The following is a 27,918-nucleotide window of genomic DNA, read 5'->3' on the forward strand; positions in this document are numbered from 1 at the left end:
GCACGTCTTAGCGTGAGCTGGCGTATATGTCATTCTGTGCAATATTGCAACTGTATGTCTAAAATGTTGAAGGTCTTAAAACTAGTGTATAAAACACGTCTTTTCCTAAACTAACTTATATATGTGTACAAGATAAAAACAATACATAAAAACACTTCATGTACATGAACATTCGTTCTTGCTTGGTGGTCAATACATCGACTAACTTCCGTATTTAAGTCTTATTCACAGTTGTACACTTCAGCTGCTATTCATAGAGTTTGTAAAATTGCATGAATAGCAGCTGAAGTGTACAACTGTGAATAAGACTTAAATACGGAAGTTAGTCGATGTATTGACCACCAAGCAAGAACGAATGTTCATGTACATGAAGTGTTTTTATGTATTGTTTTTATCTTGTACATATATATAAGTTAGTTTAGGAAAAGACGTGTTTTATACACTAGTTTTAAGACCTTCAACATTTTAGACATACAGTTGCAATATTGCACAGAATGACATATACGCCAGCTCACGCTAAGACGTGCCCCATTTGTATGTAACTAAATGTACATCATCATCATATGGCATTCCTTCAACACCACAATCTTAATCAAAGCTTCATTATATTAATATGTATATATGGTTCAGCTGAAGATGACCTTGAATATGAGGTCGAAACCGGTCCTGTAGTTTAATGTGTACAATAAATAAGTATTGATTGGTGGAAATCCTCTCCTATTTTTAATTGTGCAATTGTCAATACGGAAATGAAGATTATAGATTACGGCTCTCACCAAACCGTAGGCAAAGCAAAACCCATAGATAATTTTTTTATTTTTCATCCATTCTCGTAGTATAATTGAACACGAGTTGCAACATATGTAGAGCATATGACTTACCCTGGTCCCCTACCTTGATACCAAAATAATGATGATAGGCTGTCTCCGCAAGAAGTGTCGATTACATTTCTGTGCTCACACTGGGCTTTTCACCCTGCGGCATGCAGAATTTAAGTGAACAGGTTAATGATCATTTTGTGCTCTTCTGCAATAGCAACGTCACAGGCCGTGAATGTTCATTTGAGTATTAAGGGAATACATTTTATTTCGAGTGGACAAAAATCCAGGTCATTTTCAATATAAATTACATTGTAAGAAATGAGTTATTTCTATTTTGTTCTGTTTTACTGTAACTTTCTGACTGGCCGGATTTATTACCTCTTTTAAAACTATAAATCACATATTAATATCTCTATCTGAAGGGCCATAATTTTAAAAAATGGAACATACAACTATTTACAGGGGTACAATTAAAATGAATTCCCTCTTTTTGCCATTAAATTCAGTAAACGTATCAAAAAAATTGAAACCGAATTGGGCAGCACTGTAATACAGAAGCTAATGAATTCTTGAATTTTGCCTAGCATGAGTCTTCCTGTTCTCCCAGGGTGATGATTCATGTGCTAACCAGCTCCAAATTTACTTATTACCTTACCTGACACTTAACTCTGGTTAGCATGCCATATTTTTACTGTACCAATAAAACATTACAAATACTTATAAAATCTTACAGGTTCCACATTTCTCAATACAAAAACAATGTTGTCAGACTTTTACAACATATCTTTAATTGCAGTACTAGTTTCAGCGCTAACTACGGCGCCATCATCAGCTGCATTACTGTTCAATAAAGAGAAACTTGGCAATACACATAAAATATACAACAACATATTCATACAAATAACTCCTTAATACCTTGTGTTAAATTGTGTTGAGTTAAAAATTACCCCGGGCTACTACAAGTTAACAACTTGTGGGTCAAAACATTAAAAACATAAGTGAAAAATCTCATTTCAAGATAATGAGTTGGATTCCATTATTTAGTAATACTTCATACTTTTAATGCTGTGTATATCAGTTCGTTGGCATTGAACTCCAAGGTCAAATACAATATTAGAGTTAAACAGTATAGATCTAAATTCAAATTTATGGTAATAAAACGTTCTGGGGAAATAGAATTACTGAAGGCTAAAATGAAGGGGCTGGAAGAAAAGTTGGGACAAGTCAAGTGGCAACAGAAAATTATCATCCAGGAAGCTAAGAGAAAAATTATTTTCATGTATGGTGTAATAGAGAATGAAAAGGATGATTCAAATGACTTAATGAATAAAGTGTTGGATATTATTTAAAAAAACATAAAAAGATAAACTGTAGGGAAGAGCACATTGATGATGTACGCAGGCTGTGCAGAGTTAAAGGGAAAGGGCCAATTAAAGGTAAGATGGTCTCTGCAAATAAAGTCATCCTAAATGCTAGGAACTTAAAGGGAGAAAGGTTTGTTTTTTGTTTTGTTTTGTTGTCTCTGGCTAGTGGCTTTATGTCGCTCCGATACAGTTAGGTCTTATGGCGGAGAAAGGATTTGGTGAGAAGAGGTATGGGTAAGGAGACCATCACAGAACAAAGAATTTTGCAATTCCATTTAGGAAAAGCTAGGAATTCAGGTCTAAAGACATACTGTACATAAGAGGCAAATGCTTTACAGTAGGTGACGGAAAGTGGTCGCGAACTTGGACTGTTACAAAGCTAAAAGAAATTGATAAGCAGTTGAGTTCATTGACTCAGGAAATGCGTTGGCAGCCAGCAGAGCAAGGAATGTGCAAGACAGCGTGCATGTTGCTAACATAGAATCAGATGACATTGGCGACCTTTGTACTACACGGCAGATGAGCAGAAGTGGGCAGACAGATGAATTGGCAGTTGAGGGGGACAGACAACCAGCTGACCGTCAAGTAGACATGACTCTAGGACCTAGTGAACTGACAGAGGATATTAGAAAGACATGGCGGCTAGAGGTAAATCCTTCAGTTTAAAGGACTTGTGGGCTAAGAAGGGCAAAGGACTGGAAGACAGTATGGACAAAGAAATTAGTTCACTGGAAGATACTATTCTAAAATTGGAGATTGCGAGAGTAACTAGAAGTAAGACTAGTAACTGGACAATCAGGCTGAGTGGCTCAGACTGTTGAAGCGCTGGCCTTCTGAACCCAACTTGGCGGGTTCGATCCTGGCTCAGTCCGGTGGTATTTGAAGGTGCTTAAATACGTCAGCCTTGTGTCGGTAAATTTACTGGCATGCAAAAGAACGCCTGCGAGACAAAATTCCGGCGTCTCCAGAAGCCGAAAAAGTAGTTGGTGGATGTAAAGCCTATGACATTATTATTAGTAACTTGACAGAGGGTATGTACGTCCAACCCTTGTCCCGTTTCTCTACGGGGTCGGGTATGAAATGAGATGAATCTTCGTAGCGAGTTTTTACGACCGGATGCCCTTCCTGACGTAAACCTCATCTGAGCAGTGAATGATATGAAATTAATGACCTGTTGAATACATCAAGGGGTCTGATCAAGTCGTTACGTCCCCATTCGATGGACAAATCGCCATGAACAACGCGATATTCCCTAACTATATATGAACACTGCGGAGAGGTTTGGAATTTAATGCAGGCTTTTGGTATGCAATCTAGTTATTAGAAATTGTATACCACCACCTCTCCTACCCTGCCAGCCAGCATTCTGATGTTGAAATTTTCTCAACCAATGGGACTCATCTGCTAACCACGGTTTCAGACTATATAGACTTCACGCCTTAATGATTGTGGTCACCAGGCGGGCTTAACTCAGTGGAGAGTAAAAGTAAGAAATAACTAGAATGAAGTATAAGTTTGGTCAGTATAGAGTTAAAGAAGGTAGGGAATGAACAGGTGAAATTACTAATGGCAGAAATGCACATTATTACCTTTATTGAGAGTTGGGTTGCACCGGGATATGAAGTGCGTATTGAAGATTTTAAAATGTATAGCAAGACGAGGGGTGAGAATGCTTTACGGGTAGATATTCTGGTGGAATACTATTTTTGATAAGGGCAAAAATTGAGGGAGAAAATTAAAATAATAGAAAGTCATATGGAAGAAATACTTCGGGTTAAAACAAAACAAATGATATTAACCTGTTCACTTATGTTTTGGTTTTGTGTACAACCCTCCCAAGGGCTCGTCATATGCAAACAAAGGTTTTTTCACCAAGTTAGCGATAGAAATAAATACACTCATGTTCATAAAAACCAGAGCACCTTGAATGACTAGGAATAGGAAGTTCATATTCACAGGACATGTGCGTTAGTATGTTCTGAAGAAATGTTTAGCATTTGAACTATGTCGGCCCTCAGGTTCAAGATCCACATCGATATCTCGGCGCACATCCACCGACTGCTAAAATCTGCCTGCGGCTCTCATTGTCGCTATAAACCGAAGGTAATGGTTCAGTGTGACTTGAGCAGATGTGCAGGATGCCTCACAGACGTATGCGAGAACCATACCATCAAATGAGTGAGTTTGAAAGAGGGCGCATTATTGGCATGAGAGAACATGGTGCATCCATCCGGGAAATTGCTGCTCATGTGGGATGAAACGTGTCGGCAATGCAACGGGTGTGTACAGAATGGTTCACTGAAGACACAACCCCCCCCCCCCCCCCCCGAGAAGAGTGACACCTTATCCGAATGGCATTGCAAGACAGATCTGCGTCCTCCTCGGTTCTGGTGCAACGGTGTAACATATCGTACACTATCGGGAGTGGCAGTCCATCACTGTTCATTACGGTCTGGGTTATTAGCGCATCGGCCACTTCTCCGTCTACCTTTGACTAATGTGCATAAACATGCTAGACTGCAGTGTTGTATGGAACAACATCACTGGGGACAGGAATTGCAGCAGATAGTGTTTTCGGATGAATCTAGGTTCTGATTATTTTAAATGTTGGCCGCATTTTGGTTTGCCGCAAACAGGGGGAGAGGCATCACATTGACTGCATTCGCACAAGACATACAGCGCCAACTCAAGGCCTTAAGGTGTGGGGTGCTATTGGGTACAACCACAAATCACAGTTGGTGCGTGTCCATTGCACTGTGACCAGTTTGAGCTACGTGAATGACATCCTGACATCCACACGGATTAGAAATAATGGGAACATAATTCATTAACTATAATAGTAATAATAACAACAACATACTAGAATTGGTAACTAATTAATGTCAAAAAGTAAAAGGAAGGTAAAACGTCAGCAGTGAGATAAACAAGTAACAAATAGAATAATGCTGGAAATGAATAAATCATGCCAATGCATCTTATCATTACGTAATTTTAAAATGGGATGATAGTTGTGTAATTCATGCTGATGGCTGTCACGTAAATGATGTTAAAAATAAGGAAGTGTTTAGTTTTCGTAGAAGAATATGGTACTCAAAATAAGCAAAAATCGAAATAATGCATTGGATAAAAATATGCTTCAAAAATTAAGACACCAGTCTGACCAGTGTGGTTGGCGCAAGCAAACATGGGCGAAGTACAGAAGCAAGGTAATGTAAACAGTGAAACCGATGCACGCCTTCACATAATGCGTGCCCAGCATTTAACAAAACTCTTCATCAAATAGTATTCAGAATCCAATTGCAGCGAATGAGCCAAGTCTGGTGCAAAGCGTTATGCTGAGACTTTTCCAGAAGTCATACATGGTAGGTACAGGTTGGCAAGAAATTAAGGATAGGGGACACGGCAATCAGGATGGTACAACCTGTTAGATTTGCACAATATATATGTATTATAAAACCAACAAAATGTGATTACATGGACAATTTTTTGATTATTACAGGATAGAGGACAATATTCAATTGAAACCAAACGAAGTAGAAATTGTAAATACCAATGAAACGGGGCAATTTTGTAAACAGTATAAATTCAAACAAGATGGGAAGAAAAATATTAATTCTAGGTTTATACACCAAAATAATGAATAGGATTGACTAGATGCAATATGACTAGTACCCTATCAAAAAAATATATTATCTATATCCAGAAAGAATTCTAAAATCACGGAGGCCACTGTACAATGTGAAAAAAGGGAGAATAAAGGAACAATAAGGGGAAAAAATGAAATCCAAGGGCTGGCGAAAGGAAATGAAAAAAACGTTCAGCCTGCAAATAAGTTTAGAGAAAGTAGTAGGGTCACGCACACAACCAGGCATAAAAAACACAGTTCCAAAATACAGAAAATCACTGGTATGATTGTCACTTCTAGCGTCTGTTCACGAAGTTAGTTTTTTGAAAATAATGTTCTGGAAATGTTCATGAGAAGTTCAAAATGAACATACTAGTTGATAAATTTATAGTAGCCACACCAAATGCAGCACTGCATATTCAGCCAGAAGGGCATATTAGGAGAGAAAAATAGTTTCCTGAATTAGAAACTGAAACCACAGTAAGATTAATTTTCGCTCACCCAGCCAGCCGTCGAAGGTTCAGATGTAAAATTGCACATAAGGTAAGATATCGTATATGGGCCAGCCCCAATGCGAGTATGAATGCCTCCCTCCACACAGTTCGTCACTGAATGTCTGACTGCCAGTTCGAGGCAAGAGCGAGCATTTATAGCGTAAGAGCAGAGTCCAGAAAGTACGAGAACCAGACGTGACATACACAAGCAGCGGCAGAGGGGAGGGGACGGAGAGTGAGCAGGGAGTGCATAGCGGGCTGGGTAAGTGGTCAAAGCACACGCTGTAGTGAGAGCAGGCCGGAGAAGTTGAGCAGATGGTAAAGTAGAAATCTTGACGTAGGGGAGCACTGTACATGGCAGATGTATTAAAACTACCGCAAAACAACGATAATAACTAGGGAAATAAAATAAGGTTTTGAGAATAATATACCAAACCAAATTAACGTATCACTCCACTGAGGTCATCAGCATCCTCACAACGCCAACTGTCCTGCCTTACAAGATCAAGAGATCATTCACATAAACAACTCCGTGTTTAATTTTAACATTCTTGCCGATAATGGCATAAAATAGTCATCAGCATTTAAAGATAGTAAATCGAGATGATAATTACAGCCATAGCAACAGAAAAAATATATTACCTTGAGGTACGTTGAGAATTTGACTTAATAATTCATACCTAAATACGAAGAAAACTTCAACTGCTGACCAAATCCAAAAGTATGATGTGGCCCTATCATCCACTCTTAAGGCTGGCTCTATATCCCATCTTTCTCTTCATTATCATTAATTTTCTTCTAATTCGAGCACAAGACATGCTGCTTGAACAACCAGGACCAAGTGATGGTCATTTAATTATTACATTCTCGACAAGAATATACCACGTGACTCCCAGCCATGATACTTCCATAAATGGTAGCAGAGTGTGCTACCATTCAGAAAGAAATACACTGTCTCATGCAAGAGTGATGAGCAGGGTAAACTAGAAGTAACTAAACACTCGTAAGGAGCTGATATAACAATATCATATAAGTGAAGTTACAGAATGCCACAAGGCTCAAGAATTAGTTAATTAGTTCATTAAATGGTGACACAAAATTCAAAAAAATGCTTAAAAGCAACCCAAATATATTATATAATTGAGTGAGGTGGGAGTGTAAACACATTACTTAGTCAATATATTTAACAAGATTTTTGATGGAGCAAGATTCCTAAAATCATGGCAAGAAGGAATCATATGTCCTATACGTAAGAAATCTGGTGATAGATATAATCCAACTAACTATAGTGGGGTGATGATGTTAGATTCATTAAGCAAGATATATACAGGGATATTAGCAAAACGATTAATGAATAGAGGGGTGCTCGATCCTTTCAAGACTCCAATCAGGATTTAGAAAGGGAGTGAGAACAAATGATAATATAATGCTAGTAAAAAAAATAATGGATAAATATATTAAGAAAAGAAGCTAGATGTCCATTGCCGCAAATGATTTAGAGAAAGCTTTTGATTCGGTGAGTAGACAGGCTGCCATCCACAAGTTGGTGTAGGTTGGAGTATCAGGGAAAGTGATAAGAGCAATTGAAAATATATATTTGGGGTTTAAATGTTCTATCAAAGTAAAACATGGTTTAGTAGTAGGGGAGATAATTTCAAAATTGGGTCTTAAACAAGGGTGTAAACTGTCACCTATATTACTCTTATTGTTTATTAACAATGTCTTCCAGTCGAAAGGCTTTGAGAGAAGAACTTCTCCATGTTTGAGAACTAAGATATTCCAGGCTTATTCTTCGCTGACGATATCCTTCTGCTCACATTAACACCGGTCAAGATGCAAAATAGTATTGATGAGATAGAAGATTATTGTAAAGAGTGGAATCTAAAGGTTAATCAACAGAAAATCAGAGTAATGGCTTTTGAGAGGAGTGACAAGCTTTCTAAGAGTGAACAGTGGTTGACAGGTTAGACAAAGCTAGAAGTGGTTAAAGAAATTGAATACTTAGGGGCGATTAAAAGCAGCAGTGGTGAATGGTCAGAACAGATAAAAAGAACAAAAGTGAAGGGAGCAAGTCATTGGCTCGTATAAAAATACTGAATAAAAAGATGCATAACATAGAATATAAAGTGCAGAAAAATGTATTTAATTCCGTAGTTAAAGCATAGGTGTTGTATGTAGTTGAAATTTGGGGAGTAGATCATGGAATTGTAGCCATAGATGTAGTCGTTAGTAAATTTGCAAAATAAATATGAGATTGCCAAGCAGTATTGCAAATAGTGGAGTGAGAATGATGTGTGGAGGGCTGAGTATATGGGCAGATATTGTGAAACAAATAGTCAAGTATGGCTGAGATTAAAAACGGGGGAAGGAAGTGAAATTCTAGGCATAGCATATCGGCAACAAAGGAAAGTTCAAAATGAGGGCTACTAAGTGGATGGGGGTGAAGAAGCTGCTAGGAGACATGGGTATTGGGTGTTACTGGGGAAGAAATTCATCAAGGCATGGGGCCGATGACCTTCGATGTTAGGCCCCTTAAAACAACAAGCAAGCATCAAGGCATGACACGAGTTTGTGTAAGAAGGTAGTCCAAAAAGTGAAAAATATAGAAAGACAAATAAGAAAGAATGTAACAGCAAGAGAACACCAATAGAATTTTGCCAAATGAGTGAAAATATGGCAATATGGATGCAAATGTTAACAAAAAGGGAAATGAGAGAAATAATTGGCTAGTTGATGGGAGTTTACAATAATAAACTTTAAGAGAAAAAATAATGAAAATAAATCTATTTTATGTAATACTCATATGGAAGTAACACATGCTCAAGGACTGTAAAGAAATGTGTAATATCAGACTGAAATATATAGATGGGAAGTGATTGGTAAAATTGAAAATGAACCTGAACTTTGCTTAATTGCTAAGCTGTTAAACAGAGAATGGGGGAAATCTGGAAGAAGAGCAAACTTATGTAACATTATCAGAGGAATATGGGAAAAGAAATGTATAGACAGTGAAAACAAAGAAAATTACATGTAGTTAAGGAAGAGATATCCTGGACTAAATAATGTAAAGTTGAAATCTAGGAAATACCTCAGGAGGCTAAGGATTTACCTTACAAATATATGCCTAAATAACATTCATAGAATATGAAATGTAGCAGTAAATTATGCATACTTTAATTATGTGTTGTGACAGTTTGTTAGTTGCAATAAGTTTGGTAATTTTTAATACTGACAAAACGATAGGCATGTGATTACGACGATTGTGATGGGCAGATGGTCTCTTCCCCAGTTGGTGGTCATCTGGGACTGAACGTGGAGGTGTCTGTTTATAGTTTTCATTCATTCATATATGGTAGGAATAGGAATATGTTTGGTTGCATTTGATTGCAATGATTGCGATAAGCAGGTGTTTTCTCCCCACGTTAGTGGTCACCCGTGACTGAAAGGGGGGGGGGGGGGGATCTGTTCATTGTCTTCATTCATTCATATGTAGTAGGATGTTTGGTATTTTCTAAAAATTAACAATACTAGTTCTATATGATTGCAATGGGGGAGGGGCGTCTCTCGCACAGTTGGCGGTTATCCGTGACTGGGGGGGATTCTGTTCATTGTCTTCGTCCATTCATATGTAGAATGAACATTTAAGTGGAGGTATCCTAAACTCTATAACGTGGTTAAGATCTAGGAAATGCCTCAGAAGGCTGTTGTAACATATATTTCAAACATATTGTAATATTTCACTGACTAGAATATCTTGGTAATTTGTATTACTATCAAAACTAACTCCATATAATAATTTCGATTATAATAAATTAATACCCTCTCGTCAGTTGGTGGTAATCCATGACTGAGAGAGAAGAGCATTCATAGTTTTTGAGTTTATCGGGAACAAACACCATCTCATTTTTAGTAATAGTACAGATATAGATAATAGTATCAATAAATTGTCAGTACTGTGGAAAACAATATGCTTAAATATTATTTTTTAAACAGGCCTAACGTTTTGGGTTATCATCTCTGTATTTTTTCTGTAAATTTTAAAGGTAATATTAGAATATCTCATTGAATTTGTTGTTAACAGGTTCTTGAATGTCTTCCTCATCTTTGCGTTTTACTCACTCATCCCTATCGTGCAATTCGTCATATGGCTGCCCGCTGTCTGGGAACTCTTGCGTCCCTTGCCTCTGTACCAGTCATGACCCATGTAGTGGATATGGTCCTCCCACTTCTGGGAGCATCTCACTCAGAAATTCGACGACAAGGAGCAGTTGAAGCCTTAGCTTGTATTGCTGAAAAGCTGCAGTTTGACATTGTTCCATACATTGTCTTATTGGTGGTTCCTTTATTAGGTAAGTGTTAATCAAGAAAATATTTATGTACATACATACCAGTACATTAGAAACTTAAATAAACTTGCAGTAACATTGAAGAGAAACTTTTTTGTCCAGACATGCACACTCATTCTATGTTTCTCATTAAAATTTTATAATACACACAGAATGTACTGAAATAATAACTTTTTCTAGTAATTGCCAAATTTACCCATATCGTCAATTAACTAACAGCAACTATGTTTTCAAAACTATATAAAATCATTTCACAGAAATATGACTTATATGTCATCACAATACAGAACATGCTGTCAAAATCCCCAAATACTTACATCTTGTGTTCGAAGCAAGTAATAAAGGGGAGAAATCTACATTTAGATGAAAAGTTGGAGTCTGATCCTCTATATATTTCAGACCATTGCATTAAGGTTTTTAGAAATCATGATGATAATTGATTTTGAAATACTGTGTAAGTTGGTTGTCAGTATGGGCCATGCAGCTGGAAGTTCACATTTGGAAGAAGGGTTCGAACTTCACCATCGGCAGCCCTGAAGGTGGTTTTGTGTGGTTCCCAATTTTTACATCTGGAAAATGCTGGGGCTTTACCTTGATAAAGGCATGGCCATTCCCTACCCTTGCCTACTGTATTGTTGCCAAAAACCTGAACTAGTTTGACAATAAACCAATTGTAAAAAAAAAATGAATAATAATAATAATACTATGTTGTGATATTTTGTGATCAAAGTGCAGCAAAGTGCAGTTGCAGTCAGCAGTATTCTGTAAGAAAGAAGTGAGTTCTTGGATGAAACTATCACTGCATCAGTCTGTTTTCAGACTGGCTTTGTTGTACAGGAGTGAAAGGTGGGTGGACTTGGGATATCTTATTCATAAGTTAGAAGTAATGGATATGAAAGTAGTGAGAATGATTGATGGTATAAACAGACAGAGAAAATAGCAGGAGGACACTTTGGAATGAGGAAATAAAGGCCAAGTTATCAATAAATCTCAGTGGATGAATCTGTACGAATAAGACAACTTCGGTGATGGTGTCAAATGAGATGAATGGAGGGTGATAGGTTACCAAGGAGAATAATCGACTTGGCCATAAACGGTAAGAGGAGTAGAGGGAGGTCAAGGCAATGATAATTAGACGTACTTTCTGATTATTTAAAGATGTGAAGTGTGGAACAAAACAAAACAACATAGCTAGCTGCAAACAAGATTGTGAAGGTTCTCAGGTAATTAACAGAGACTTGCAGACTGAATGCTGAAAGGCATAACAGTTATAATGATGTTTTGTGTCCATTAGCACAGTTCATATCAGTGTTGAGAATGGGAAAGGACATATATATATTAATGTTGTAAGGGCAGAAATAGGGTGAAATAAATCAATTATAAATAAAACAAAGTCCTGAATAAACTGATGATAATGGAAGATGTCTGCTGATTTTAACCCGTAATATAAGCATGGAGAAATGTAAAAGCTAAATTTTATTCACAAAAATAATGATTAAATAAAAAAACAAATCAAGTGGACAGGCAAAACTCCCTAACATTGAGCTAATAAGTTACACATTTTACATATGTTGCCATTGATGCTTTCACGGCCCGTACTTGTAGACATGATACTGTATAGGTTTTTGGGCTTATGCCGTGTCAAGAAAATAAGGTGAAATTCTTTGCGTTTCGCAGAGAACTGTGCTCTGCGTCATCAGAAGAAATCTCGACTGTCTATGAGAAAGGCTTCTCAAACAATGAGTTTTTGAAATTAGACATTATAATAGAAGTGGAAATGGTACATTCATTTGTCACCAGATGGCTCCCCAGACATGGCACAGTGCTAGCGTTCGAAGCGGAAGCTGACCGAACCATCAGAATCAGTCTAAGAGGGTCCCATAATGTATACGTAACATATGACATTGACAGGAGCATGACATTGACACAAGCCTGGAATGAAACATCTGGCGATCAGGAATGTATGAATTTGGAAAACACCAAGACGAAATAACAATAGTGAAGGGACAGGGAAGGGAAACGACCTATGTAAATCCTTAATGGCTGGCAACCATGTATTACGTAATTGATAGCCAGTGTCCCTATTGAAACTGTTAGGATTTCTACGTATTTCCACAGCTTCCCGTATAATTCTGGACCTGTAGTGTCTCGTGTGGGTAAAGAGCTCGAGCATCTTGGAACATGACATCGTGACCCAACGATAGAGCATGCTCATCTATTGCCGATTTGTCTGGCTGGTTGAGACTAATATTACGTTCAAGGCAAGTAGGCAGTTCCCTTCACTTCTTCCTTCTGTGAGCTTTGCTTGGTCGTTTCTCTGGGATGCAGGGCTCTATGAATATGCAAATTGCTGTAACCATTACCCTTGAACGTGACTTTGAGCATATCCATCTCCACCTGGATATTTGATGGCTCACAAATTCGTCTCGCCCTCTTGGCGAGTGTCGTGAGAATGCCTTGTTTTTGTGCTGGATGGTGGTGACAATCTGCATGAAGATAGCGATTTATGTGGGTAGGCTTACGATAGACGGTATGTCCTAAGGAGCTGTCCGGGTTCTTTCTTACTAGAACATCCAAGAAAGGAAGGCATCCATCTGACTCCATCTCCATAGTGAATTTAATTGAAGGGTGTTGCTGATTTAGGTGGTTCAGAAATAGATGAAGTTTCTCAGGACTTTCTGTCCAGACCACAAATCCATTGTCAACATACCTCCACTATATCATATGTTTGACGGGCGCCGAAGTAATAGCCTCCTCCTCAAAATGCTCCATAAAGTAGTTAGCCACTCGGGCGAAAGTGGGCTTCCCATAGCCACTCCATCCGTCTGTTCGGAAAAAAAATTCACCCACAAGAAATAGCTGGAAGTCATGCAGTGGTAAAGTAGCTTAGTAATGTCCTCAGGGAACAGATGTTCAATGAGAGAAATGACCCAGTCAGTCGGCACTTTAGCGAACAAAGACTCCACATCGAAACTCACCAAAAAAAGCATTAGGTTGAAGGGTTATAGTTGACAGCTTGTTGACGAAATACCGAGTCTCTGACGTATGATTCAGTACGTCGTATGTGTGGCTGAAGACGTTTGTTTAGGTATTTAGCCAGAGCATATGTAGGAGAGCCTATCCCACTAACAATAGATCTGAGGGGAACATCTTTTTGTATGGATCTTAGGCAGTCCATATAATCTAGGTGGTACTGCATCCCCTGGGGACAGATGTTTAGCCTCCTCTTTTGGAATTGCAGATTGCCTTCAGAGCTTCACGGTGGCGTTGGACACATGAGTAGTGGGGTCACATGAGCTCAGTCTGTAAACAGGCTCTGACAATATAGCCGAGATCTATTCCTATACTCTTCAGTGTCCATAACCACTGTCGCATTACCCTTATCAGCTGAGAGAAGCTGCAAATTTTTGGATAATAAAGACGGTAAGAAGGAGCTTCCATTAACAGAAATTTTCAAATGGTGATATCACTTCGACAACTGTACTTTTGGAAGAACCAGTTTGAATCTACGTCGGTAAGTCCCATTGAACACAGTAAATTGATGCAAAAGCAAGAAGGTTGAAGGAGAGAGTTTGCGATGAAGACCTGAAACTGTGGACCTTGGACATTTCAATAGAGATTTCAGTGAGACAAAGTAATTTCAGAGCATCTACTGGTTGGTAAAGTCACTTCAAGGAAAAGTACCGAATCATAATTACAATAATCAGTAAATTTGTATCCCGTCCATATCTGCAAGAAGAGGAAGAAGACATAAGTGGCAAAGAAACTTGTGGAAGCAGCTACAGAGCATTTTTTAGACTGCGCATATGGTCAAAAACAGTAATGACTTGTCCATACCTGCCAACTTTTATGGTTTATCCGTAAAATTTACAGAAATTGCAGCGTTTTACGGATGGACGGTGTCATTTTACGATTTCGCGGACAAAAATTTGAAACGTTAACCCGTTCAGTGGGCGATGCGGCGAGATACGCCGATATATCCGCCGATTCAAAAAAAAATTTTTTCACAGTTGCCTGCCTGCACAGGCCTTTTCAGCAGCGTATTCTGGATGAGTCTGCCCTCTTATGTGAATTTTTTCAGATATGTTTTCTCAATACCAGTTCATCATCCATGAGTTGCAACATAAAATACGCAGCTGAGTCCGGGCAAGAACGACCTAAGGCCCAATAGCTCCGCGCTGAAGCTTTAGCTCATCGCCAAATCGTCCCTTGGATGTAATAATATTGCTGTAGAAGGGATTTCTAGAGATTATGACACTGAAAAGACCTCTCTGATGACATTTTAGAACTGTGACCTGATTCATTATCCCCAGTCTTGAGTTCATTCCTTCACGGCTGGAGTGTGTATTTATCGCAAGTTACACAACATTTTATTATCGTACGCATCTGTAATACTGTCAATTTCATTATTTTCATCCAAACTGCTGAGACCAGGATTCTATTAGATCATTTTTCTTACATTTTTTTCCGCTAAAATATTTGTAACAATTTACCTGCCCCCACTGTTAGAGGAAGATGATTTACGGGTCATGATAAACGAAATGTTGGAATTTAGTGGCAAGAATTGTGATATTAGTGAAGTAAGTTCTGCCAAAGGGGAATTCGTAAGTGACAGGAAATTACCTGGAATAAGTACTGCAGGCTCAAATATACAGGGCTTGGGTGTAGCTGATGCGAATGTTCAGCAGTCTCAAAAGAGACAACACATGTTCGATTCCAGTTCAAGTAGCGATCATGACAGTGACAGTTGTGACAATAATACTGATTAGAATCCAACCATTGCAAGTTCTTCGTCAACTTATACTGAAAATGGACAAAGAAATTCCTGCTTTGATCCAAATTTCCATGTAAAGAGAGTGTTTTTAAGGAAAACAAAACTGAACGAAATATTTTAATTACTTTTTTTATGACGAGATATGCCAGAACATAGCTGAACAGACAAAAGATGCCGAACAGGAAATTGCACATGAAACCAAGTTTAGTAAGACGAAAGGAAGGAATCGAGATCAAGACCGTGTCTGGACAAATAAGGATGAAATAAAGAGTCTTATGGCCATTCTGTTGCCGCTGGGGATTGTAGAGAAACCTAAATTAGGACACTATTTCTCGCAATCGCTTGTTCACTACGCCTATTTTCTATAAGCTGATGACACAGAAGAGATTTTTTTTCTCGCCGTATCGAGTGGCCTGGCCGGCCTCCTGACCCCAACTTGGCAGGTTCGATTCTGGCTCAGACAGGTGGTATTTGACGCTGCTCAAATACGTAGATTTACTGGCATACAAATGAACTCCTTCGGGACTAAATTCCGTCTGAAAACCGTAAAAGTAGTTAGTGGGACGTGAAGCCAATAACATTATTATTATTGTTATTATTATTATTATTATTTATTATTATTATTATTATTATTATTATTATTATTATTATTATTATTATTATTATTATTATTATTATTATTATTATTATATTTTCCTCCACAGCTTTTTACATATCTTTGACAATGAGGTGAATAATGTACAACTTCCTCCCAAAATATACGAGATAAATCCAGTATTTATCCACCTGTTATCAAAATTTTTGGAAGCTTATACCCCTAATGGCAAAATGTCAATTGATGAGAACCTCTTGCTATGGAAAGGGTGGTTAGGATGGAAAGTTTACATAACAAGAAAATGATCGCAATGGAATTATATAAATTATGCAAAGGCGAGACAGGTTATATAACATGACCTGCTTCCATGTGTATCATAATGAACAGCTGTAAAAGACATAACACTGTGAAGACTGTAAATACTGTAAATATTACCTGTATTGTAGTGTAATATAGTCCGTTTATGTCACTGATGAATTGTTGGGAGGCTATATAAACTTGATCCCTCGAAAGCGCTAACCAACATAACAGAAAATTTTGTGAGTATTATAATTTATTCCATTGTACAGTACATTTTTTTAAGTACATGTAAACTTTGTAAATCTACAATTTACATATACAGAAACATTTATTTCCAGGCAGAATTGATAGTAAACAGCGGTGAAATCGACACTCTTCACTTCAACGTCACACAGCAAGAACACTTCCAATTGGTTGCCCATCAGATGCACACTACACATTGACAAGAGCGCCACATGACTGCCCCCTTATCCTATTTGCGCATGCGGGATCTCCTGCGAATGTCTGGACTATGTTGCCACTACTTTATTTACAGCCTTTGTATATGCTCATGGCATGCTTTAGAGATGTCTACAATGCTACAGTCCCTCCTTTTAAGTTTTGAGTCTATCATGCAGCCATGTACAATAGATGAATTAATTAAAGTTTCCTAGCAAGATACAAAAACTTACTGATTAGGATTGAGTTCAACATATTTCCTGAGCATTTTATCTACCACTTTCGACAATTCTCCATAATATGGAGTAGATTGTTACAGGTAACCAGTTCTGGACATTGTCTGCATCTCCACCTTTATGAATTAACATTGTTCTGCCATGACTGAAAAAAAAAAAAAAAAAAAAAAAAAAAAAAAAGAAGAAAAGAAGAAGAAATTTGGAACAAGGAGACCCTACCCGAAGATTGGAAAATAGATTTGATCCATCCATTACACAAAAAAAGGCAGCATGAAGAACATCAACAACTACAGAGGAATATCTTTGCTACCCGTGACTTACAAAATTCTATCACTTGCCATCCTGGAGCATTTGGAAGCACAAGTCGAACATCAAATAGGTGAATACCAAGGAGGGTTCAGAAAAGGTCGCTCATCAGCCGAGCAGATCCAAAATCTCAAAACGATCATCAGATATTGTACACTAAGGTCCAAGCAGTATGTGTCTGTCTTTGTGGACTTTAAGAAAGCGTACGACTCCATTGACCGGGAAGTCCTGCTAAACATCTTAAATGAATTCGGAGTTGATTTGAAACTGCTGGCATTAATTAGAGCCACCCTGACCGATACAAAATCCAAGGTGAAGTTCCACGGATGTCTCTCGCATTCCTTTGACATCAAAACAGGAGTCCGACAAGGTGATGGGCTATCCCCGATACTCTTCAACTGTGTTCTTGAAAAGATCATCAGAACCTGGCGGATGAGATTACAGGAAACCAACTATAGTCCATTGAGAATAGGAACCAAATCCTAGGGGATCGCAACAGACTGCTTAGCATTTGCTGATGATACTGCTGTTCTCTCAAAAGACATAGAAGCCGCTAGAGCTCAAGTTGAAATTTTAAAGGAAATTGCCGAACAAACTGGTTTGCAGATATCGTTTGAGAAAACAGGAGCAATGACTAAATCAAAGAGGCTCCTCCAAAACTCCATACAAAATACGGGGACATCACCCGAGTAGACAAATTCAAATACCTGGGTGAGATCATCATGAAAAATGGACTGGATAAAGAAGCTCTTCAGGAGCGAGTACGCAAACTGGAAATAGCCTACCAAACATCCCGCACAATCTACAACAAAAAATGCCTTTCCCAAAACACCAAGATACGTCACTATGAAACAGTTCTGAAGCCATTAGTTCTATATGCAGCCGAAACCCTGTCTCTAAATGCCAACAAAGGACTCCTTGAAGAACTGGAGAAAAGAGAACGCAAAATTGTGAGAGGAATCTTGGGATTAAAGTATAGAAATAGAATCCATCAAAAGAGATCCAACGAGGAAGTCTACAGCAAAATAGAGAAAATTACCGACACAATCAGAAAAAGGCGGGCACGATTTTACGGTCATCTGAAAAGAATGGACGGAAGAAAGTTAACTAAAGAAATCTTTCACTTTTTTTATTCAAACCCCAAAACCACAATTCCCTGGTTTAGAAATACCAAAGAAGACCTGCAAATGCTACATATCTCAGCTGAAGACGCCCTTAACAGAGATCTCTTCCACAAGAAAATATTGACGAACGGGCTAAACCGAGACGAGCAACCGAAGAGGACACAGTGGCCCTTGGACAGAGGAGCGCAAGCAGGCCCACTCACAAAGAATGAGGGAAATTTGGGCTCTAAAGAAGGCCAAGTTCAGTGTCAAATGCAACAAGACTTGACGTGGTCCTTGATGGCCCCAGCGAATTATATATATATAGAAGAAGAAGAAGAAGAAGAAGAAGAAGAAGAAGAAGAAGAAGAAGAAGAAGAAGAAGAAGAAGAAGAAGAAGAAGAAGAATGATGATGATTGTTGTTGTTGATACAATAATCCCTATCAGCATTTTATTATAACTGCTCTAGACTGATGATCAAGACATCTCTAGCTAAGGACTTCAAAAAGAACCTTCATTTTAAATGTTTTCCTAATGTTAGAATATATAGTAGATGCTGACTCCCACAGGGACCATTTATATTGGTATTAATGTTAGAATATACTTTACAATGCTGGCCGGGGCTGTACCTTCATTAAGGCCATGATCGCTTCCTTCCTGCACCTAGACCTTTCCTAACCATAATCACTATAACACCTATCTCTGTTGGTGTGTCATGAAGAAAATTTAAGAAAGGACTTTGCAGATTTTGTGAAAACATTTCTCATGCCTCTCATACTTGGCTTCCCCATTTTATTGGCATTTCTGAATCTGTTCTACTCATTTAATGCCAAATATTCTGTCCTTTTCAAAATGTTCTTTGTATGGTTTTTATCTTATATTTTTTATATCTTTGGCCATGTACTATTCTGCTACTTCAGTATTTCTGACTTTACAGGTTCAGATTTTTATTTGATACAGAAGTTAAGTTATTGATTTGATCCAAATATGACTGATATTACTTAATATATTCTAACGTTTGGATTTTTTCATGAAATATGCCGAGACGTAGCATTACCATCAGTTAGGTAAACGGACTTAACTTACTGATTTGGTACTGATATGGTGAAGCTCCTTAATATTCCATCCATATACAGCTTTTCCTCTTCCAGTTGATATTAGATACCCGACAAATGCATGTTGTGTAGAAATAATTTTAACAAAATGTTTTATTTTTTATGTAGCCTTCATGTTTCATTTTACAACTATTATACTTGGTGACAGTCTTCATCTGCTGAAGTCTTACATGTTTTATAAGTGCACCCTTCCTGCGTCCAGCAATGACGTAATTAAAAGTACTCCGACTGCTCTGTCATCTCTCAGGGTAATTCTTCTTACAAATAGTCCAGTTTTACGTGAATTCAGAAGAGAAATACGACCGCAATAACTCATAATTCAATTTCAGATGAACGTCTTCAACGCACATAATATCTAAGATTGCATAAATCCACTTAAGACTAAATTATCCTACAGTAACAGCCTACACATTAATTAATCACACATGTAAAATCTAAATCATCAAGTTTATTAACTGAATATGATGCAAAAGAAAGAGAAAGTAATTAATTGAAATATTTGTTCTTAAAAAGCATAAAATTAAAATTAACCTTATCCAATGATTTCTTTTTCATCAGCACTGATTAAAATTATTCATTCTCAATCTTGATATGAGCTAACACCTCATCTTCAACCACTATTTGATATTTAAATATTTTCTTTAGTTCATCACATGTTTAAATAATAGTTAGTTTAAAAATCAACCATATGACACATTTTTCATATCTGAATTTTTTCTTAAAGTTTTTGAATGCTAAATTGTTTATTTGCCATTGCTTCATCACTATTTATCTCCATTGAATGATGCGCTAAGGTTACTAACACCTGCTGCCATTTATAATCTTGGCACCTACCATCGTAGTCTTACTATATTTAATCACTTGCAAATCATCTTATATCTTTCTAAAATAAAAATCTAAATCTCATTTCTAACTATTTTAGTTCTTAATTAATTATAATTTTGGCCTCTTATTCCACATTTGACTCTAAATGAAGTCTCATTTGCCTTGAAAAGTTAAGTGACTCCTTTCAACTTAGTATGACAGCTCAATTATTATCTCAGACGTCAATACTATTCAGCACAGCTACATATACATTTCATCTTTCAGTCCAAGCACTACATCTATATGGCATTCAATACGGATATTTCCTAACAACGCAACCTTATTTTAAATGTAGCAAGAATCATTTGCTTTGACATATGCGTTTGGGTTAACCATGCCTACCTTATCTTACAGTATTCCCACGACGTAATAATCTATTCTCGCACTTGCTTCATATAACTGATTCAGGATCCAGAAGTTGAATATTTGTATTCAGCATCCTTCATTATCTTTCCTCTGCATCTAATTTCAAAACAATTCACTTCAATGCCTTCTCATTTCTCCATTAAATTCTGCATATTGTTCAATTCATTTAATAATACTTCTTAACATAACCATCTTTCTTCAAATCGTAACCTCTTCTCATATAAGATAATTCCCACGATGTATTAAACTTCATTGAATTTATATTCGCATCACTGGATCACAAATCTTCTCTCAGAATAATATTTAACATCTAGTATACCATGATATCTCTTCATGACAAACATCAACAAGTAATAGTTCATACTATCTACATATCCTTTCCATATCATATCATTATAGTGATCAGTAAGCATGTTCGGCTTGCTATCCCATTTAAGAAATCCATCACGTATATATTCTTTCATTTTGCTCTGTGAAATCTATACTCATTCTCGCAAATAATCAAAAATTCCATAGCTATCCTAATACACTCAATATCTATGTAGTCACTTCTTCGAGATTTATTGATTTTATCACAACTTAACCTTGGAAAGCTTTATTCAGACATTGCACTTCACTGAGTCACTCGATATCTTAAATACACCACAATAATTAATTATTTCATGAGGTTACTACATCCTGATTTAATTAAGAATTATAATTTAGTAAACTTAGCTTATTCTCTGGCTTATGACGATTTTGTAGCTGTCTGCGCTACAGCTATTTACCTTGGCTGGCTTGAAACCATGGATCAGCTGGAGTCCACTCCTTCATCAGGTCGGTCCAGTGCCAATTTAGCAACCCATATTCATAATCTTCTTTCTTGCACTAATTTCAACATAAATAAATCCTGAAATGTAAAAGTTCATATCATTGCTTCCTGTAGTCTTAATATCTTGTCAATGCTCCTTCTATATACTTGCTTAATGAGCTGACAATTCTCAAAATATTTAATACTGGGTTCAGTGTATTTTCAGTATTATTTCTGCTTTGATTTTTATATAGAATTCAGATAATAATACTGTTCTTTAATGTTTTTGACTCTAGTAATTCTGTTTTCTTGGTAGAATTCTCGACTATTTTCTGTCCATGATATAGATGTTGATTCCCATAGGGATTGGTATTATTTTCTGTCCTCCGATCTCTATCTTCAAGAGCTTTCGAAGTTATGTTACGGTCCTTGTCTAACCAGTTGCTTAGCCTATTTAAATTTAATCTTCTTATTTCATGCCACAATTCTGTTCTTATGCACTGAATATTTAAATTACGCACTATCTTCCTCTCAGGACAAGTAATTTTGATGTCTTTTACTTGGAATTGGCTTATTTCTTTCTCTTCGTTTGCATCCAAAGTCTTCAGTGACCGTCCAGTATCTCGGCAAATTAGTTAGTGTGTGTTTATTATATAATAATATAATTATCTTGTTTCTTTTTAAAGAGTCCGCTTGATATTTTAATGTTCTTTACTCTCAGCCTTCGAAATTGAGCTCTCTCTTCTCGATATTGGCCTCCTGTGAACTTTTAAATCATCGTTCACTTAAAATAATTCTGACTTGTGTGGGCTATACATCTACTTTGACGTCATTTTATAACACGCCAGAAAATGCAGTGGTCACATGAGTTATTCATAGGTATGTGTTATATGTTTTATAGGTTGTATGAGTGATCAGAATCAGCCTGTCCGTTTGATGGCAACACATTGCTTTGCCATGCTGATTCAGCTGATGCCTCTTGATGGTGGAGTACCTGACCCTCCTAATCTTACCATGGAATTAGTCAAACAGAAGGCCAGAGAACGGAAGTTTCTTGAGCAGCTGTTCAATCCGAAATCTATTGAAGACTACAAAGTTCCTGTGCCTATCCAAGCAGAATTGAGGTCATATCAGCAGGTTGGTTATGGACAATTTTTTTACTTTGTCAAACTTTTGTTCCCTATCTGTAAAAAATATTAGAAATGGATGGTGAAAGGGGAATTCGCTTAGTTGAAGGAATAACTTAGATATTATTGCGCAAGTAACATGCCTTACAATCCTTCAATGTGTGACTACATATTGTACTTTTAGGTGATCGTGAACCGACATAATTGATGATGTTACTTTCATTGAACTGTCTCTGTCTTATCCTTGTCTTTGACAATATGAAAGTGACTGAGGTATGAGTGATGCTAGTAATGCCATTCCTTGTGCAGCCAGTCCCTGCTATAAATGGTGTGAAAATTATGCTCATAGGGTCGGTTGGTGCATGCATTTCAGTGGGCTTGGCAGACTAATATGTAATAGCAACTTCTGGCTTGGTGAGGAAAGCAACGGGAAACTACCTCATTCCTCATTTCCCTAGTACGCCTCGTCAGTGATGCCTAGGCCATCTATGACAGCTGATGACAGAGCTGTTGAGGATCCAACCAGCCTTAGGGCTGAAGACTGAACATACATACGTCAGAGTAAAATTCCTGGATGCTCCCGCAACTTTGCTGATAAGAGCACTGAAGCCTGAAGTTTATTACAGTTTGGCGAATGACCTAGATGTTAGGCCGCTTTAAACAACAAGCATTTACAGTTGTTATATTTTTTAACTTAATTTTCCTTTTAAATATTTTGAAACTTCTTTAAATACATTTTGTACACATTCTTGACATGAGTAGTAAAAATTAACACATTTGTAACTCTGTTTCTATCAGATTTATGTTCCAATGTTTCCTATCATTATACCATTTATTATTCTTCAAAGAAAAGAATATGTTCTGAGTAAGCATTTAATGCTGGTATGCTGAGAACGAAGCCAAGTATTTTATTCATCTTCTGAGTGTTAAGAGCTTTGACTTCAATCATCACAGATACCCACTTTTCCACAATATTACCAACAATGGAATTTTTTGTTCTTATTTCATCTTGTAAAGAACATAACTCATCATATGGGTTTCATAATTTATATCCAGCTGAAAGTAAATAGGAAAACCTTTAAAATGAATGATAGAAATACTGCCCATGCTCACCAACCTTAGTAACATTATTAGGAACTAGAATTTAAGCAAATCTTACTTGGAATTCCAACAGAGGAGAGGTGTGTTCATTGCGATATCCTGGAACTAACCATCCCGCCCCAAAAGCTACATTTACTTTTATAACCTAAAGAAGAGAGGAGCACTCGCCATTGTCTATTGGTAAACTACAAACTGGCATTCCTATTGGCCTATGTAAAGTTGCATATGATGTCATTCACGCCAATCATAATAAGTAGATCGTATTACCAACCCTACAGAATAAATACACAAAGAAACTGAACATATAAAGGAAACAATCCTGAATACCGGATAGGAATGATTTTATATCAAAATTACCTTAATACAGACAAGGGTACAGCGCTGCAGCAGCAGTAAGGAATTTGTACACTCCCTGTTCTATGGGGAAGGATCTCTTGAACAGGGAACTAGAGGCCTAAGTCTACTTCACGGTGGCTCTAGCCTGGTGACTTACGCCCCCGTGCCCGCTTTGCTTGTCCTCAAATCACTGGTCATCCCATCCTAAAATATCCAGACCAATAGTCTTGTCCACCCCTACCCTAATCTATCCAGACTAAGGATTTTGTTCAACCCTACCCTAACCAATCCAGAACAGTGATCTTGTCCCAGAGGTGTTTACACAGGAAACTAGAGGCCTAATGACGCTTTGCAGCAGCTCTCTCCAGGGGTCCTACGCCATCGACCCCGCTTTCTTTTAGTTTTTATCAATCAGTCACTATTGATCTGCATTTAGGGCAGTCGCCCAGGTGGCAGATTCCCTATCTGTTGTTTTCCTAGCCTTTTCTTAAATGATTGCAAAGGAATTGGAAATTTATTAAACATATCCCTTGGTAAGTTATTCCAGTCCCTAACTTCTCTACCTACAAGCGAATATTTGCCCCAATTTGTCCTCTTGTATTCCAGCTTTTATCTTCATATTGTGATCTTTCCTACTTTTAAGGACATCACTCAAACATATTCGTCTACTGATGTCATTCCACACCATCTCTTCACTGACAGGTCGGAACATACCACTTACAAGTAACTCTTCCCATTTTGGTTCCGTTTTGAAGATGACGTATATCACAAATATTATAATAATATTTATAGATCCACCTGTTCAATACAATACAATACAAAATTTTATACATAATATTTAAAAGTCATAGGTACATGTTTCACCCTTTTTATGGGCATCATCAGCCTATATGAATCTTAAAATTATTGGATATAGGATCTTTCTAATCTTATAAATATAGGAAGAAAAAAAAAAGTTGAACAATTATCTCATAAAATCCCACTGTCGGCAGCCCTGAAAATGGTGTTCCGTGGTTTCCCATTTTCACACCAGGCAAATGCTGGGGCTGTACCTTAATTAAGGCCACGGCCGCTTCCTTCTCACTCCTAGCCCTTTCCTGTCCCATCGTTGCCGTAAGACCTATCTGTGTCGGTGCGACGTAAAAAACAACTAGCAAAAAAAAAAAAAAAAATCTCATAAAATATTATACTATAACATCTAAAATGATGACAGTGTACAGAAAGTATCTTAAAATTACTGTAAATTAACTGTTTTATAATGTGGTTAATCTCAAATATTTGACTGTTTAAAACCAAAATGGATGATCTTCTTATATACCATTACGACTATGACGGCCTTGAGTGTGAAAGCACAATCATCCAAGGGGGATATTTATTCAACACTCATAACATCTCCTTTCTCCCAGGTCTTCCCAGCCCAAACTTTGCAACATTTTTGTAACGCTACTCTTTTGTCGGAAATCACCCAGAATAAATAGAGCTGCTTTTCTTTGGATTTTTTCCAGTTCTTGAATCGAGTAATCCTGGTGAGGTCCCATACACTGGAATCATACTCTAGTTGGGGTATTACCAGATGCTTATATGTTCTCTCCTTTATATCCTTTCTACAACCCCTAAATACCCTCATAACCATGTGCAGAGATCTGTACCCTTTATTAACAATCATATTTATGTGATCACCCCAACAACTGCGTTTAGACTGAATCCAGTCTCCCTGTTTTTGTCCTGGCAACTTCTGCAGATAACTCTGTAGGTAACAACTCTATTCCATTGAGAGTTGAGGGAAAGCAGCCAGGCGAGAAGAATTCTGTAGGCATTGACTCTGTTCATTGGAGAGGGAACGATGTTGTGATTCATTTTATAATGTATTTTTGTATATTAGGGAGTAAAAGTAAGTCAGTAATTTTTATAATTAAAAGTATGGAATTAATTCTTAAAGATTACCTTGTAAGACATTGTTTTTGATGAAATGAAATGTCGTATAGCTTTTAGTGCTGGGATATCCCAGGGCAGGTTTTGCTCACCAGGTGCAGGTCTTTTTATTTGACATCCGTAGGCAACCTGCGCATCGTGATGATGAAATAATGTCTCCAGTACTGTTGTAAAGATGCTGTGTAAAATCAGAGAATTTACCACAGATAAGAATATCTTAACCCACATTACAGACATTTAGAGTAAGTCCGAGTAGCCTCCCGTGCAATTCATTCATTGATAATGCAATAAATGTGAAATATTGTACAGAAGATCAATTAACTCTTACAGTGCCAAGATGCCAATGCATCAGTATTTAAATTCAATACGAAAAAATGCCAGGATGCTGATTCGTTAGACACCCTCTTATAAGTGGTGGTGTTATGCAGTGAAATGCTAAATTGCTCTACAAATCAGGTAGTAAGAAGGCAGATTGTAATTCCTTCTTATGTCATTAGATGGCCGTGATCTAGCTTATCTTTTGCTAGTTTACATGTTCATTAAGGGTGTATAGTCCGTGAGCGCTTGACGTCTATGAACCAATATGGCAACGGCCTTGCTTGTTTATGTCTGGGTTTTGCCATTTATTTTCAATAATTTTATGATCTAACTAACACATTTGAGTTTTTTATCATAATCTATTAAGTTTATTATTATTTCTACTGTAGTTAAAGTTACAGAGAAATTTATTTAGTAAATAGTACATTAGCCACAAGAAGGCATGTCATTATGTATGCTAATTTCTGGAGAAGAAATTCAGGAAGTTTTGGATCACTTTGAAGATGTAAGCAACTCAGTGAAAGTGATGAATATGATGTATCTGGGTCTTCAGATAGAGCACCAGAGAGTGATGCAGTGTCAAGGCAGTATTATCGGACCTTTATGTTTTCTCTTAACTAGAGAGCTTGGCAGCATCGTCAACCACCCCGGACCACGTCTTCCACGAGAAAGCAGCGAGAAATAAACAAAAATTCAGTCACTCCATGCAGAGCCGGGGCACTAATATTGGTGAGCATGGATTGTGAAATGAAATGGTGTACGGCTTGTAGTGCCGGGAGTGTCCAAGGACATGATCGGCTCACCAGGTGCTGGTCTTTTCAATTCGACGCTCGTAGGCGACCTGTGCGTCGTGATGAGGATGAAATTATGCTGAAGACAACGCATACACCCAATCCCCGTGCCAACGAAATTAACCAATGATGGTTAAAATTCCCGACCCTGCTGGGAATCAAAACCGGGACCCCTGTGACCAATGGTCAGCACGCTAACCATTTAGCCATAGAACCGGACAGCATGGATGGTAATATTGATACATTAACACTTCTTCAAGGATGATGGGAACGAGCACATTATCAGTCACCACTGATCTACATTTAAGGCAATCGCCCAGGTGGCAGATTCTCTATCTGATGTTTACCTAGTATTTTCTTAATAATTGCAAAGGATTTGGAAATTTATTGAACGTCTCCCTTTTTAAATTATTCCAATTCTAACTTCTCTTTCATAAAAGAATATTTACCCCAATTTGTCCTCTTGAATTCCAACTTTATATCTTCATATTGTGTTCTTTCCTACCTTTAAAAACACAACTCAAACTGATTCGTCTATTAATGTTAATCCATGCCATCACTGATAGCTCGGAGAGAGACCAGTCTTCATTCCTGTCCGGAATGTTTTCCCTCAAAATCGCTCTCTCTTCCCTCATCGTCCTCAGTTCCCACTCACACCTTTACACCTGCCTCTCTCAGCCATTCCTTGTATCTCTTCACAGAAACGTGAAATAATATGGAAATGTCAACAGATATAAATAGTGTAATCTATGAATGAAAGTTTGTATATATATCT

General features: G+C 37.5%; 1 protein-coding gene across 3 annotated transcripts in view; it reads left to right on the forward strand.

Moving 5' to 3' along the window:
* Window positions 1-27,918, forward strand: part of Hel89B (histone acetyltransferase 1) — a 570,925-nt gene that overhangs the window by 333,060 nt on the left and 209,947 nt on the right. For all 3 annotated transcript variants that reach the window (XM_067150030.2, XM_067150029.2, XM_067150032.2), the window contains exons 22-23: window positions 10,386-10,653; window positions 22,440-22,675. In XM_067150030.2, the coding sequence (XP_067006131.2) occupies window positions 10,386-10,653; window positions 22,440-22,675 (504 nt within the window). The remainder of the gene's footprint in view (window positions 1-10,385; window positions 10,654-22,439; window positions 22,676-27,918) is intronic.

This window comes from Anabrus simplex, chromosome 6, assembly GCF_040414725.1.
Source record: "Anabrus simplex isolate iqAnaSimp1 chromosome 6, ASM4041472v1, whole genome shotgun sequence".
Lineage (NCBI taxonomy): Eukaryota > Metazoa > Arthropoda > Insecta > Orthoptera > Tettigoniidae > Anabrus > Anabrus simplex.